General features: G+C 38.6%; 1 protein-coding gene across 1 annotated transcript in view; it reads left to right on the forward strand.

Moving 5' to 3' along the window:
• Nucleotides 1-16,022, forward strand: part of ARID1A (AT-rich interaction domain 1A) — a gene marked incomplete at its 5' end in the record, with an annotated part of 91,247 nt that overhangs the window by 32,477 nt on the left and 42,748 nt on the right. Inside the window, one exon of the mRNA XM_083369845.1 lies at nt 1,381-1,494. Within this exon, the coding sequence (XP_083225971.1) occupies nt 1,381-1,494 (114 nt within the window). The remainder of the gene's footprint in view (nt 1-1,380; nt 1,495-16,022) is intronic.

Consider the following 16,022-nt stretch of genomic DNA (forward strand, 5'->3'; position numbering starts at 1 on the left):
ATTTGAGAACACAATTACTTATCAATACCTGAGTAGCCCATTTGTCAGACCAGGCAGAAAGCCAGTTTAAAACACAGCAAAATAAAACACCACCTTTCATTGTTTGTCTGTGACAGCCTACAGGCAAAAAGTACTTTATCAAGTGCAATTTGATTTAGATACATCAATGCATGCCCTGCCTTTTCTTTTAGGAGCTCAAAGAGGCATACATTGTTCTCCTTTTAGTACCTTCCCCTGACCTAGTACAGCTGTAATTTATATATATATCTGTAAAGCAACACAGGCGAGAGATAATTCCTAGGTTTTTGATGGGGCAGAGTGGGGATTTGAACCTTTTTCTCCTCATTTGCTATGTGATGCTTGTCCTCCTTCACCTTACTTTCAGAGAGAGGTGTCACATGACAAGTAGTAAAGAAGTACTTGGAACACCACATGTGACGAAAAGTGAGGATTGGAGAATGTTCTTACACTAATGCAAAACCACAGTGAAGGAAAATGAAGTAGGCGATTTGAAGAAATTGGAGCTTGTCTGTTCAAAACTCTTCCATGTGCATCTTTGCGAACTAGGGCAGTTTCTGCAACACTGTACTTGCTGACCTTGAAAGGCATAAAGCTAGGGAAGGCTAATACCATCGCGTATTAGTTTTCTCTGCATGGTGAATTGTTGCAGAAGAGGTCTTGACTAGGTCTCCCAAACATCTAGCTTGCGCCAAGAGAAAAAGAAAGATTCAAGCATTTGCGTTGTCTCTACTATATCTCTGGAGTAGGGATCAAAAGGGGGCAGTGAGTTAACCACTGAATGCCTGTTGTGTTTCCAAGAAGCACAGAAAGGCAGGTTGTTAAGCTTTGTTCATTGGGTATAGTTTATTTTAATAATACAGAAACACATACCCATGGGCACTCTATATCGATAAGGCTACTATCTTAAATCAGAGAGAAAATACAAAATTATGTCCTTGCTGATCCTGGATTGATGGAATAACAGTCCGTCTTATCTGGTTGATTGGATATACCATAGATATTTTTATTTTATTTTTTATTTTATTTTAATTCCATTTATATCCCGCCCTTCTCCGAAGACTTAGGGCGGCTTACAAGCTTAGCATTTTGCTCCTTGGCTACTTATTGATGTCATTTGCTGTGCAAGAGCAAGAAATAGTGACTCAACATGGGAAGTTAGGAAGGATTTTTAACATTATTGTGTTACACTAATTTTTAATATCTGCAGTTGTTTATAATACCTACTTGTAACTGTTGTCACCACTTGGGCAGTTGAACCGAGCCAAGGAAGACAGATGACTGTACAATAATTTAGACTGATAAAAATAATATTTCTGTGGGTTTCTCCCCCCCCCCATTGGTTGGTTTTTTATATTCTAGGAGTTGTCACAGGACTCATTTGGTTCCCATGCATCGTCTGCCACATCAATGGCTTCCAGTAAAGGGCAAGAAGATGTGAGTTTGAATCTGCAGTCAAGACCCTCTAGCTTACCGGTGAGTCAAAGAGAGATGCGTTGGAATTAGACAATGGAGGCAAAACAGGACACTTTATTGTGCATTATCTTGGAAAAATTGGGGAAAAAATTGGATGCATCATGTAATTCTAAATTACTGAATAAAAGTCAGGTGGTTTTTTTTTTTTTACTTAAATGGAAGAATTTTGCCTGAAATATAAGAGGTATGATTTTGCTGTATTTTCAGTCTGTATTAATCTCACAGTATGAAATTTCTATTGCGTTGTATAATGGTACAGTTTCATTCTATTGATTTAATTTCTGCTAGAGCTAAACTCCATTAGTTAATTGTATTAACTTGCTTAACTTGATTTTTTTTTGCAGATGAGAAAATTCATTCCGATGTGATCAATTGTTGCATCTTTAGTTCAAAAATATATGTTATATTTGTATGTGCCTAGCACCTAAATTATGACAAAGAGGTTATACTATTTATTCATTTTTTGGTGATATCCCTGAGCTGCATGCAGTAGATGGTGATATGATGGACCATCACATATATATCAGGGTTGTCAAACTTGCAATGTCATGTAATGTGTCACGACATATCGTGACCTTTTTTCAATTGCTGGCAATGGGGTGGGCGCGATTTCAGCATGACGCATACGACACCCCTGACATATATAGTTCTCTATTTATGGCCTTTGCTATATCTTTTGTGTTTTGTGAAGAGAATAATTAGTAGGCTAATGGCTTCATATGTATAGCTCTTTCCTGCTCCTCAAAGGACAGCCTTTGTAATGTGTGAAAAAACTACTTATTGCCTCGGCCTTATGCCAAGTTTCTCCTCAAGAGATTACCTCCAGCATCTCAAATGAGTTTAAGCTGCTGACCTGGAATTGGTTTCTTCCACTTGTACTAGAGTGTTTGGCTTTCAGAATAGTGCACCTCTCAAAACTGTAGTTGTGAGAACAAAATGTAAAAGAGCTTGGTGGTTTGCAAAGGTTTAAAAAAGGTTTACTAGGTGTTTCTTTGAAAAGGCAGTCAACATTGAATATTTCAATCATATAGATAAATAGAGGGATGCAAGTTGCAGTGTGCAGAGAAGCTTAATGTTCACACCAGTAATGGGATGCAGGGCAGGTAACTTCTTCCTCAGATACTGACTAAAAAGAAATATTTCTTCCATGATCAGCTGATTTGCTTCACAATACCTCGTTCTCTACATAGTCTTCCCAGTTGGCATAGCTAATAGTCATTGTATATTCCTAGTTTTGGCTACAGAAGAGACTGATGTAGTTAGTGCTAAACAGAGACAGAGGTTGTGGTGTTATATATACTCATATAGTCAGTGATTTACCAGTAGTTGGAATTAAGTTTCTCTTAGTTGAGTGACTTCAGTTTAAAGCAGAATATTGTGCATTCAGATTTTTATGTCTAAATGGTAGGCAACATTACATAATCTATTGGAATTCAGCTGCCTTTCCAAATTATCTCCAGGATTGTTTGCTGAACAAAGTTCCCAATTCCTTTTGTTCAGGGGCATGGATAAGCGCTCCAGGTGTTTGGGGCTATAATTCCTAGCCTTTCGTTATTAATCCTTTACCTTCAATACGAGTTGATATATAGTATATGCAGAGGTACCAGGTTCTTTGATCCTCGTTAAAATAATAATAATAATAAAAACCTTTCCAGTACAGTGATTCTAGGATTCAGTTTCCTTCCAGTGTATTTTTCTCTAAATCGCTTTGGAAATCAGTGGCACAATGTACAGACGTTGCTTACTCCTACATAAATGTAGTCATTTGTGCTTATCTGAGAGCTTGCAGTGCAGCAGGTCTGAGGGTTAGGTGGATAATACTAAGGTTGGGGTGTGGATCCCTAATTACTTCTATGAGAAGTCAGAAGAGGATCCTACAGTAGTCTCCACGTAGGATCCTGGGAAAAGAGCGTAGAAAGGGTCCCAGAATAACAGTGGTAGTAGATTATAGTAGATTAAAGTAATTTGGAGGTCAGCTGCCTTCCTGTGTCATTTCTCCAGTTCCAGACTCTTTGGGGGCGGTATGGGGGGTTTCGTTTGGTGTTAGGTGATGAAAGCTTTTGCTACCAACTTCCCAAATGAACCAGGGCTTTTCCTTCTCCCACAGTCCAGTCCTAGTGTTATCCACCTAACCCTCAGACCTGCAGCAGTGCAAGCTCTCAGATAAGCACAAATCACAACATTTATGTAGGAGTAAGCAACACCTGTACATCGTGCAACTGATTTCTGAAGTGACTTACAGAAAAAGACACTGGAAGGAAACGTGACTCCTAGAATCACTGAGTTGGAAAGATTATTTCCTTTACTTTATCTGCAGAGAAAGGCTGAGTTTTTGTGAGTGTTGAAGACACAACTTTGTTATCTCATTGCCCAGATGGTCAGTAAGTATGCAGAGCCCAGCACAACGTCCTTCGGGTGATGGTCTCTTTTCTCATCCCAAATTTACCCTGCAGATGCTTGGTGCAGTGAGGCTGTCATTTAGATCCGTGGTGGCACGCAGAGCCCTCTCTTTTGGCACGCACGCTGTCGCCCCAGTCCTAGGCCTTCAGCTGGGTTTTATAAAACCTTTTCGCTTTAGGCCTCGGCTGCCGTGTGCAAAAAAAAAAAAGGTTCAATCAATCAATCAATTTCAACTTCTCTGGGGAAAAAAAAAAGATCTCACAAAGTTGGAATTGATTGATTGAACTTTTTAGTCCCACCCAGTCTGCCGTTACCACTGCAGCCATGCCCACCTAATGGGTCACGCCCACCCGGCACCAGATGATACATAAGTGGGTTTTGGGTTGCAGTTTAGGGACTTGGTCTCTAAAAGGTTTGCCATCACTGATTTAGATTGTAGATGGCTGTGCCCTGGGGATTCACATTTCTTATTTGACTCCTATGTCTAGGTTTATCTATCTTACTATGTTTTTTTAAATGTAACAGAAAAACCCAGCCTGCCCAAATCGATGTGCCGTGTAATAATGTGAGCTTGCGCAAGGCAGGAAAGCCTTTTTCTAGAGGCAGCAGTTAATGCAGAACTCTCCTTAGTTGTGATCAACTTCCTATTTCATTTAAGTGCCCATAGATACTGCCACCTCCATAGTTAGGCACTCTGTGGTTTTGTTGGTGCTTCTTTGCGTCAATACCATTTTTAAATGAAGGAGGGGGAAAAATCTGGGAGGAGAGAATACAATTATGGAATTCGGATTTCCTTGTCTAGTCTGAATCCCTTTAAAAAAATGGAGCAGTCATTTTTAGTTGTATACCGTAGATACACAGTAATTTGTCTAAGTCATCACGCACAGAATAAAATGGCATATGAATCTTGAATAATACTTCCACGTTTAAAAATGAGAAATTATTCAATTGTATAGGAGACTCCTGCCTATAAATGGTGGGTGTCAGTAGTATATAATTAAGATGGCATCTTTTTTGAGAGTATGGCAATCATGGTGAAAAGCAGGCTGACTTTCCATTAATGACAGTGTTACCTATATCAGCTGTGCAAATATGATGACAAAAGGGCTATTTGCTTACAATCAGATTTGACAAAGTTCTCATTTCTAACTTACTAAAAATCTTCATTGCTTGCTTGTCTCACTATAAGCGAATAGCCAAGGGGTAGTCAGCATCACCTGTGCCACAAAGGTAGCTGATGAGGACACTAAAAAGTCATTTTTGGTGGCTTCCCCTCAGTTACGGAGTAGCCTCCGCTGCAGATCGTATAAGTTTAAATCTAGGTACTTTTTTGGGAAAAGTTTTTTTAAGACCTGAATTGGTGGTTGCTATAAAAAAAGCAAAGCCTTGCGTGACCCAGCAGCTGCTTAATGAGGGATCAATCAAGAGGAAGAAAATGAAAGACAAAAGCAGGTGTGGGAGGTGGCAAGAGTGCAGAGCCGTTAAAAGGGCAGGTATTTGGGAGGAGATAACGAGGTAGTGAAGTGAAGTGCAAGAGTTAAAACATGAGGTCTAACCACCACCACTACTATTGCCTTGCTAACTGATGTGATCACATGGTGTTTTCCTTAATAAATTGGCCCTTCAGTTAGCGATGGAAATTCCAATCCCAATTAGGGTGGTTAAGTGAGGAGAACTTGTGTATTCAATGTCAGCAGAATGTATTGTATCGCAATATAATTTCTAGAAATCTTCAAAAAAAATACACGCAGTGTGATATTTAAAATTTAGATTTGGGGGATGTGCCTCAGCAGTTCAAGGTCTCTTGTCAGGGCTAAAAAAACGCTTTTGTGATTATAACTAGAATGGAATATTTTGCAATTTCCTGTTTGCTTTAGATTCTCCGTTGGGCTTTTAGCTTAGTGGTTTGTATTTAGAGCCCTTTCCCCCCATTTTTTTTTCTAAACTGTTTGAATAAATGAGAAAAACCCAATTTGTGCAACCCAAATATGAACATACTAGAAGATTTTATGATTACAGTATTAGGTTTACCCACCTTTCTTTTCTTTTGCTGTAGTACTTCTCAAAGGACTGGATTTGACTAAAGGTTACATAGCCCTGCTTAAAAGGAGCATAATGGCACATAACTCTTCTGAGATTGGACAGTATAATTTATTAATGATACACATGAAATAAAATGTTGAGACAGTAGAAGTATCTCTGTGAGAGAATTTTCTCTGGAACAACATATCAAAATATGAAAATATCTTGTTTTGAAGTCAAGAATAGCAAGCATTCTCCTAGGTGATTTGTTGACACATGGTTCTAATATGAACAGTGCAAAAGAAGGAATGAAGTCATATTTTGCACAGACTACAGACTACCACTGTATAGTACAGAAACAGACTTTTATTTTGCTTAGCTATTTACTGAGAGATCATTTCAGACTGGGCACTGCTGTGGAAATAATAGATCAGCTATGAGCAAGATAAATTTTCCAAAATTTAGCCATTACAACTTTAGCTACTACTTCTTGCCAGAGTGGAGTCAATGTGTATGTCAAGTAAAGTTTCTGCTTCATCTCTTGAATTCCATGCCTTGAGTAACTCTTGATTGTTTCATGCTGATAATTTTAAGGGTAAAAATTTTAAGGGTAAAAATAAAAGCAAACCCCCCCAAATAAAAAAATTGGACCATAGGAATTCAACAACTTATGTATCTCATCATTCTTATCAGGGAGTGAGCTTTTGCATTATATCGTCTTTTGTTCAATTGTGAAATGTAGATTTTATTTTACCAACCCTAATTTGTAGTCAGGAGCTGAATTGATACTAACATTGGTCCTCTTACATTAGTTCAAACATGCTAAGTCAGGATTTAGTGTTTTGTTGAATAAATAATAACAGTAAGCTTTCAATCTCAGGCAGGGCAACCTATTCCCAGTTGATTCATTCATGCTGGCTACAAGTTGGCTGTGTTGGGATTGGTGCAGGAAACAAATCTACACTAACTCAGCTTCAGTTAACCAGAACTTGAAATTGTTTTTAAATATTTAATTACGATTGGGATCCTAAGCAGTATATTCAAATTTGCTTCAGTATCCAAAGCAATTAATATTCACAGTTCGCACCAGTAGATTGAATTAACCCTCCCATCCTAGAGTTCCCTTTTTTTTGTTCCAGAGATTGGTGGAATAGGGGTCTTTTTCAAGCAGGGGAGGCAGGAGTTAATTGCATGAGCAAAAATTTTCTCATTGAATATTGCATTCAACCTTGCAAATCTATAAAATCATAGGGTCTTCTGTATGGATAGGGGTTTGGAAATAGCACTGAGTATTCCACTTGAACTAAATGACTGATTCATGATTTCTTTTAAGGACTCTTTTTGTATAAGACATGATGATGATTGGCATCAATAAAACACTTAATAGTAACAAAGTAGGAAGAATTGATAAAGTGGGAAGAAGCAAATATGGGGAACAAATGCATGCTCCTGTGGCCTAGGTCTAGTAGTTAATTAACCATACTGAAGTTAGACATAAGCACATTTTATAAGGGTGAGGTAGAGCAGAGTTTAAATGTTCCTAGTGTGTTTCTTTTAAAACATGATAGTATAAATGTTAAAGGATCAGAAATTGATACTGTCAAATTAGCAGTAAATACAACTCCATAATTTTCTACAATGTTTCCATCTTTTAGGCACACACTTGTTCTATTTCCTTGCTGAATTATTGTTATTATTATTTTTTAAATTAAAATCTGCCTGAAAATTAATGCCCATTTCTGCATATAGGAAGGTAGTTTTCCTTTAGTGATCACGATAGTGACCACAACCTGGTCGCTAAGTGAAAAACCACATGACTACAACTGTGCTTACAATCTTAGTTCAGCTTCCTGTTGCTTTACAGATCTGCAAATTTCACAGATCCAGGCAGTGGTCTCAAATATACTTTTTTTCTTCACCATTGCAACCGAAGGAGCCGCTAAGCAAGGAATACTGTGTATTCTGTCAATGCAAATACTTTTGGCAATGCATGGATCTTTTTTTGATAGGAGATGTACATGTTCATAATTCAGAACTGTGAAAACAGAAGATTATGATGTTTCACTTTGCCTGTTAATTTGAGAAATGTGAATTAAATGCTGTCAGTTTGAACCAATCTGCCTACTCGATATTCAGTAACAGTACTAATAGGAAATGTACCAGTGGGTATCAGAATAGCTTCTCAAGTGACTTACAGTAACTAATGTTATCTGTTGAAGAAAGGCCAGGAGTAAAGAACTGTGAAGTTGAGAAGGGAGGATATCAAGAAAAAGAGGAGTAAATTTATTAGAAATGGCAGTAAAACAAATTCCTTCAATCTGGTGTGCATTTTGCTGGCTGATTATACCAGGCAAATTATTAGATCAGTGCATAATATACAGAAGTCAAATCTCAAATTGGATATAACTGTACAGTGATACCTTGGTACTCATTGTTAATTGGTTCCAGGAGGTGCAATGAGCACTAAAAATGATGAGTACCAAACAAATTTTTCCCCGCAAGGAATAATTAGTGACACAAGGCAGCCGACAACAGGTTCTAGCTTGTGTGTTGAGTTCCAAACAAACAATGAGTACTGGGACAAAATATTTGTGTCAAAATGCGGTAAGTGCCAAATTTGATGAGTTTCAAAGCAGTTGAGTACCAAGGTGTACCACTGTACTCATACAATATTGGAGAAAAATCTTATCTATATAGACACCAAAAGTAAACACTGATTTGATAGCACTCAGTCAGCTAACCAACCAACTAACAGTACTTTGCAGTGGGAATAAATTTTTTTGGACTTTTATTCCTAATCCCCATGAATAGTTTGAGATACTTTATAAATCAAATTTACATCTCACAAAATCAACTACCGTATTTTTCGGGCCATAAGACGCACCTGACCATAAGACGCACCCAGTTTTTAGAGCAGGAAAACAAGAAAAAAATATTCTGAACCAAATAGTACCGGTATACTAAAACAGGACTTTTCATCCATTGTACCATTTTCATCCATTGTACCTTTTCATCCATTGTACCACTTTTAGGACAAGGCAATGTCTGAGTACCACCAGTTGCCCAGCAAGGTGTCAAAAACCTGACCCCCCCAAAAAAGGAAAAAAAAATGATAAAAGTACAGGTAGTCCTCGACTTACAACGATTCACTTAGTGACTGTTCAAAGTTACGACAGCACTGAAAAAGCGACTTATGACCATTTTTCACACTTATGACCATTGCAGCACCCCCAGGGTCATGTGATTTACATTCGGATGCTTGGCAATCGATTCATATTTATGATGGTCACATTGTTCCAGGGTCATGTGATTGCCTTTTGCAACCTTCTGACAAGCAAAGTTAGTGGGGAAACCAGATTCACTTAACAATCATGTTACTAATTTAATTTCTCTCTCTCCTTCTCTTTCTCTCCCTCTCTCCCCCTCCCTCTTTCTTTCTCTCTCCTCTCCCTTTCTCTCCCTTTCTCTCCCTATTTCTCTCTTTCCCTCTATTTCTCCCTCTTTCTCTCTCTCCCTCTATTTCCCTCCCTTTCATTCTCCTTGTCTCTCTCCCTCTTTCTCTCTCTCTCCCTTTCTTTCTCTCCATCTCTCTTTCCCTCTCCCTTTCTCTCCCTCTATTTCTCTCCCTTTCTTTCTTCTCTCTCTCCCTCTTTCTCTCCCTCTCTATTTTTCTCTTTCCCTCTATTTCTCCCTTTCTCTCTCTCGCTCTATTTCCCTCCCTCTTTCTTTCTCCTTGTCTCTCTCTCCCTCTTTTTTCTCTCTCCCTTTCTTTCTCTCCCTCTCTTTCCCTCTCCCTCTTTCTCTCTCTCCCTCTATTTCTCCCTTTCTTTCTCCTTCTCTCTCTCTCTCCCTTTCTCTCCCTCTCTATTTTTCTCTTTCCCTCTATTTCTCTTTCTCTCTCTCCCTCTATTTCCCTCCCTCTTTCTTTCTCCTTGTCTTTCTCTCCCTCTCTTTTCCTCTCCCTCTTTCTCTCTCCCTTTCTTTCTCCTTCTCTGTCCCTCTTCCTCCCTCCCTATTTCTTTCTCCTTCTTTCTCTCTCTTTCTCTCCCTCCCTCTCCCATTGTCCCTTCCTTCTTTCCTTCCTTCCCTCCCTCTTTGTCCTTCCCTCTCCGTATTAGAGCAGTACCCGCTTCTCTTGCAGAAAGCAAGCTGAAACGGAGCGAGGGAGATTGCAGCAGCGTGAGATCACGTTCCTGGCAATTTCCCTCGCTCCGTTTCAGCCTGCTTTTGTAGCAAGGGAAGCTGAAACCGAGCGAGGGAGATTGCAGAAGCGCGGAATCGGCGTTTCTCAGCACGTGCCAATTCGTGCTCCTGGCAATCTCCCTTGCTTTCCACTTGCGGAGGTTGGAGCTGGCCATATGGATCACCTTCGGACCATAAGACACACCCTCGTTTTCCTCCCCCTTTTGGGGGGAAAAAGTGCATCTTATGGTCCGAAAAATATGGTACATACAGTGTGCTTAGCAGCTATTAAAAATGTGGATCTTAAATAGCCTTTAAAAAAAGTTTTGAAATTTTTTTATTTGATTAGTAGGTTAATATAAGATTCCACCTTTCCTTAACCTTGACTGTTCTAAGTTAATACCTTTTTAAAAAATTATGAACTTGTAAACTTGATTTTATTGCACGACATCTTTTTATAATGCATAATTGTGTGTGCTTTGTCTTTGTTGTAAATATTTGTTTACCAGTTTGCCTATCAAGCTTATTTTATTGGATGAAATGTTATTACTTTTTAACATTTGTATCATACCTTGGTAGTTAAATAAGGCCAGCTTTAAAAATGTCATCAAAATAGCACTAAATGGAAATACATTTATATGACATAATGCTTACACAGTCAACCCCTACAACTTGGCATCAGTTTAAACACTGTAATGGTGGACCAGTTGGTAAAGGCAGTCCTTGCTTATCAACCCTAACTGGGATCAGATTTTCCATCACTAAGCAAAGTGGTCATTAGGTGAAGCACAACACGAGCACACCACTTAATGGTAGCCTGATGGCGGTCATTAGGTGGGGACCTCATTTCCCTCTTTGCCCATGCTTGACTCTGTTTCAGCTCTTCCCATCTACTTGTCTCCCATTTCATCTCTGCTCTTTTGGCCAGCCTGTATTCTACCATCTTGGGGGCCTGGGCATACCTGGGGAAAGCAGCTGCTGGCTCTCTGCAAGGCTACAGAAAGCTTCCCTGACACTGTGTGAAGGCCTTGCCCAGCAACTGCCTTGGTTTTGCATGACTCTTCAGCAAGTAGAAGACAGTTTTACTGTAGTCATCCTTTTTTCATATTTTCCTGTTTTTTTGAGGATGCTCTGCCTAGAGCTGTTGTCGTACCCAAACACAGAGATGACAGCAAAATCCAGTTCAGTTAAGTTCAGTCCTTTATGTCCTCTAATGGACAGAATCTTGCCAAACTAAAGTTACCAACTTCTAACCTACTAGATATATCCTGAGGGATTCTAGGGTGTGGCTATCCTGAACTTCTTCCTTCTTCCCTCATCCAGTTATGCAGTCTCTTATAATTTCAGCTTCTCTCTGATAAAATGTCTTGCCTTCTCCCTGGGAAAACTCTGTGTTACCACTGCTTCTCCAGATGCACATTTCATCTCAACTGTACCCAATATTTTACACACACACACACACACACACACACACACACACACACACACACACGGAGGGCTGGGCCTACATATTCACCTATTCCAGAAGACTCTGAGCAAGCTTACAGTATTCTATATATCATCATACCGTACGTTTATATAAAGTATTTATGAAACAGTAAACCGTACATATTCAAGTTAACTGAAATGGGGAATACATTTAAACAGAGGATCTGTTAAATCCAAATGGATCTTTATGTATGTGTAACATGGCACATGAATTTTAAACAAATAGTTTAGACATTTTACAGATATAAAATGTGGAATGGGATTTTACGCATATATAGAAGCATACTCTATAATGCCAGATTTTCTCTGTTGCATCCAAAAGTCTGCTAAATTAAGATCTATTTGCTGTAGTAGAATTTTCTTTCATGGTCTCTAGTGTAGACCTTACTCGAATGCTACCTGTCCCAATCATTATTATCTCAACTACGCATTTGTAAAGTTAGCAGTGGTACTTGTTTAAATTTGCTCTTGTTGGTTTTCCAATACATTCAGTTAAATGCTTGACTGTGAAAAAATAATTGGGAAAGTTATAGCCTAGTAAGTGTATAGAAGGTCCCTTTATAAAATAAAAATGTTTAATTATGATTTATTCATGTATCCATTTCCTGAAGAAAGAAGTACAGGCAGTCATTGACCTATGACCACAATTCAGCCCAAAATTTCTGTTGCTAAGTAAGACGTTATGTTAAGTGAATTTTGCCCCATTTTACGACCTTTCTTGCTTCAGCTGTTAAGTGAATCACTGCAATTGTTACTTTAGTGACATGATCGTTAAATGAATCTAGCTTCCCCACTGACTTCTGCTTGTCACAAAATGTGATCTCATGCTCCCAGGACACAGTAACCATCATAAAAATGAGTCTGTTGTCAAGTGTCTGAATTTTGATCCTATAAGCACGGGAATGCAGCAGTGGTTATAAATGTGAGACAGTCATAAGTCACTCTTTTCAGTGCCACTGTATCTTTGAATGGTCAATAAATGAACTGTTGTAAGTTGAGAACTATCTGTATCCTCAAAATATGTCCCATGCCAGACTTGTAAGGTAGAAAACGTATGTTAGACATGCAGCTACACCAATTCTTTTATCACAAATAAGACTTAAGTACTAAGTGAATTTCTAGCTGCAGTGTGATTTGATAAGAGCTTTCTGGCTTCTTCTGAAAGAAAATATGCTTATTTGGCTCATCATGATATTACTGATTTCAAATAACTAATGAGGACAGAGAACGTTGGATGTTAAACAAAACTCTTGGGATTATTCAGTAGCTAAGGGCAGGAAAATTACTTTTTCCCTAATTCTCTGCTTACTTGCTAACTGTATACTTTCCCCCAAGATTAAACATCTACTTGGGCAGTCCTTAGCTACATCAATCGATGTCTCCTTGTATGAGAGATCGTTGTTATAAATGTTGTGTTGTGTTTATAGGGCACATATTTCATGAATAAAAGTGTAAGTGAATTCAGTTGGTAGTCTATTTCACACTTTATCAAGAGTAAATTCTGTTCCTGTAAACCAGGGGTGTGAAACTGCTGGCCCACAGGCCGGACGTGTCATTTGGAAGCCATGCCCACCCCATTGCCGGCAATGGCGAAAAGGCTCCGATACGTTGTGCGACATCGCAAGTTTGACATGTTTGCTGTAGACAGACCAATATCTCCAGATAGACCAATAGGTGACAGCAATATCAGGCTGTGAGCTTAGGATTTGTGCTGTGATAACATTGAGTTTGTAAGTACTAATATGAAGAGAAGAAATTTCTTACCAAGATACATTATCCTTCTCTTTCCTCAGTTCACAGTGTGGAACTTGGCCCAACAATTTGTAAATTCATGGGAAAATAACATTTGCTTGCTAATTATAACTTGTCTAGGCATTGCTGTAAATGGTCCCAGAGTACACCGTGCCAGAGATCCATATGGCGTTTGAAGGATCAGTGCCTCCCAAATTATTCTGGCAGAAAGGTTCCTGTAAGGCCTGTCTGTTGAATGACTGCTCATTTGCATGAAAAGATTAATAGCAAAACAAAACCATGCGTGTGTGACTACCCACATCTTAATTTTATTCCTCTGGAGGCCAATTTCATTCTAAGTGTCTGCTTTTTTTAAAAAATAGCTGCAAAATAGCTTTTATTTCTAGCACTGCTGGAAAGGCTGTTTCTGGGAATCTCTTTTTATTCCAGTGAAATCATTTCTGGGCATGACACATTTCTTGGAATTGATCTGCTTAGTAGTCCTGGTGTCTTCCACTTCTGAACTACAAGAGGCTAACCTGAGGCTCAGAAGGAAATTCCCCACCCCCATTGCTGTGTCAGTCATGGACCTTCCAAGCAGCAGGGGAGGATGTATGCTTGAGTCTCTTTGGAAGGACAGCCAATCAGAATCTGCCTTATAAATCATGCTGCTCCAAGTCACCGATGCCGTTTGCTGTCTCTGTGCTTCAGGCAGGAGGCTGTGTTTGCAGTAGATCCTGGTATGCTCGATCCAGGGCCCATTTCCTGTTTCTATTCTGGTTGTTGGTGGCTCAGCACAGCTTCCTGCCTGTATATGTTACCGATTCCCCTGATGGCAGCTCTTGTTTTCTTAGGAACAATTTCAGTTAGAAAATTAACTGAAATATGAGGGCAGCTGGGTCTTGGATAGGAGCAGATTAGAAAATCGAGGCATGCACACGAGTAATGCTGTTGCTTCTTTCTTCTGCTTTGAGTCCAGTTTGTTTTAGCCAGGCAAGCTGGGATTCTCACAGCTCATCTTAGATTTCCAAGGCTGGTTGGTTACTCTTGTGCAACCATAGGATTGGATGGGCCTTGATGGCATTGTTTGCTTGCTTTTTACAAGCATACTGACTTACTGCTTTACAAATGTACATCACGGTAAAGCTTTGGGTTCTATCAGTGAAAGCACGTGAAAGAGGGATTAAAAATCAGATTCCAAAATGCCATATTTAAAATGCTACTCTTAGCATCACATTCTCAACTTGCACCTAAACAGCATACCATAATCATTTTTTTTAGAATGGTACATTTTCTCTCCTATATAAACAGTCTTTCTGGAATTGTCTAAAATTTAGTGTTCAGAGTTCTAACTATATGGTTTTTCTTCAGGGGCGCTCTTGGCACAATAGAGAACATCGAAACCAATGTTGAGCAAAGAGTCAAGGGTAGGAATCATCAGTTGGAATGTCATTATTTCCTATTGTGTTAGATAATATCAAGTTGTGTCCTAAAGCCAAAAGATAAGCATTCTTTAAGCCAGTAGCAGAAGAATTCCTGGTTAAAGAAGACTCTTCATACTGACAAAATATAATGCTTTTCCCATGGCATAAAGGAAACTTACCTACTGTAAAACAGAATTTGCTTTTGTAGACCAAAGAAGTTCCAACAATAGAAGTATACTTCTTCCTTGTTTTTCAGTTGTCTCAGTATTATAATGTACTTGTATTGCAATAAAATTTTTAGGCCTATCACTTCAGTCACAAGGAGTTATGTAAAACTTGTCAAATTTTGTATAATTTTGTATAAGATTAGGGGGGGTAATCACTGTCCCTTTGATTGGCACAGGACATCTTCTCTAGTTCTTTTTATCTTCCAATTTGAGATAACCTTATTTTGTGATTTTGCTTTTATGGCTACATTATGCTAAGTTATGTCTCTCTCTCTCTCTATGTCTGTGTGTGTGTGTATGAACTGGTCATTAAACAAAATTAAGTGCTTTATTTGAATATTACATAATAAAGCAATAAAATGTACTAAATTCAAGAGCTACAATCAGAGCAAGAGAGAGATGAAACAACATTAAATGTACTGAACAAAGTAGACTTTATTTATAATAAAGAGGGGGCAAACCTGTGCTTAACCTAAGGAGAAAGCCGATATTACTAATACTAAAAGGCTGTTTCTATATTATTCTACCAGGCCAACTCTCATACTGTAGGGCACCCAATAATTATAACTAAAAACTGGTTGGTATGAGATTATTTTTGAATAATCTAGTTTCTGACTATTTAAGCCTTCATTGGTAAAAAAAACACATTAGAATTGTCCCTGAAATAATGCAAATCTCGTGGAAGTTGATCTATAACTGGTATAATGGTATAGGTTTTCCTGCTCGAGTAGGGGACTGGACTAGAAGACCTCCAAGGTCCTTTCCAGATTCTATTATATCCTATTCCTATTCCATTCCTTTTTCTATTTCTATTTCTATCTTCTGTTAAATCATAAGGTTATTCCCAAGAACAACTCCATGTAATGCAAGCAATCTAAACAGGAGATAAAGCAAGGCATGGATCAAAGTGGCTGAATTCTTTCTTTAAAATGGAGACATACAAATTAAACCTAGGGAAAGTGGCTTTTGAGAGTAAATAATAAAAATTCAGGCACGCTTACAAATTTAACTGTTCCAGATTACTAAATATTTTCATTTCAATCCATCCATCCAT

This window comes from Vipera ursinii (genome assembly GCF_947247035.1).
Source record: "Vipera ursinii genome assembly, chromosome: 9".
Lineage (NCBI taxonomy): Eukaryota > Metazoa > Chordata > Lepidosauria > Squamata > Viperidae > Vipera > Vipera ursinii.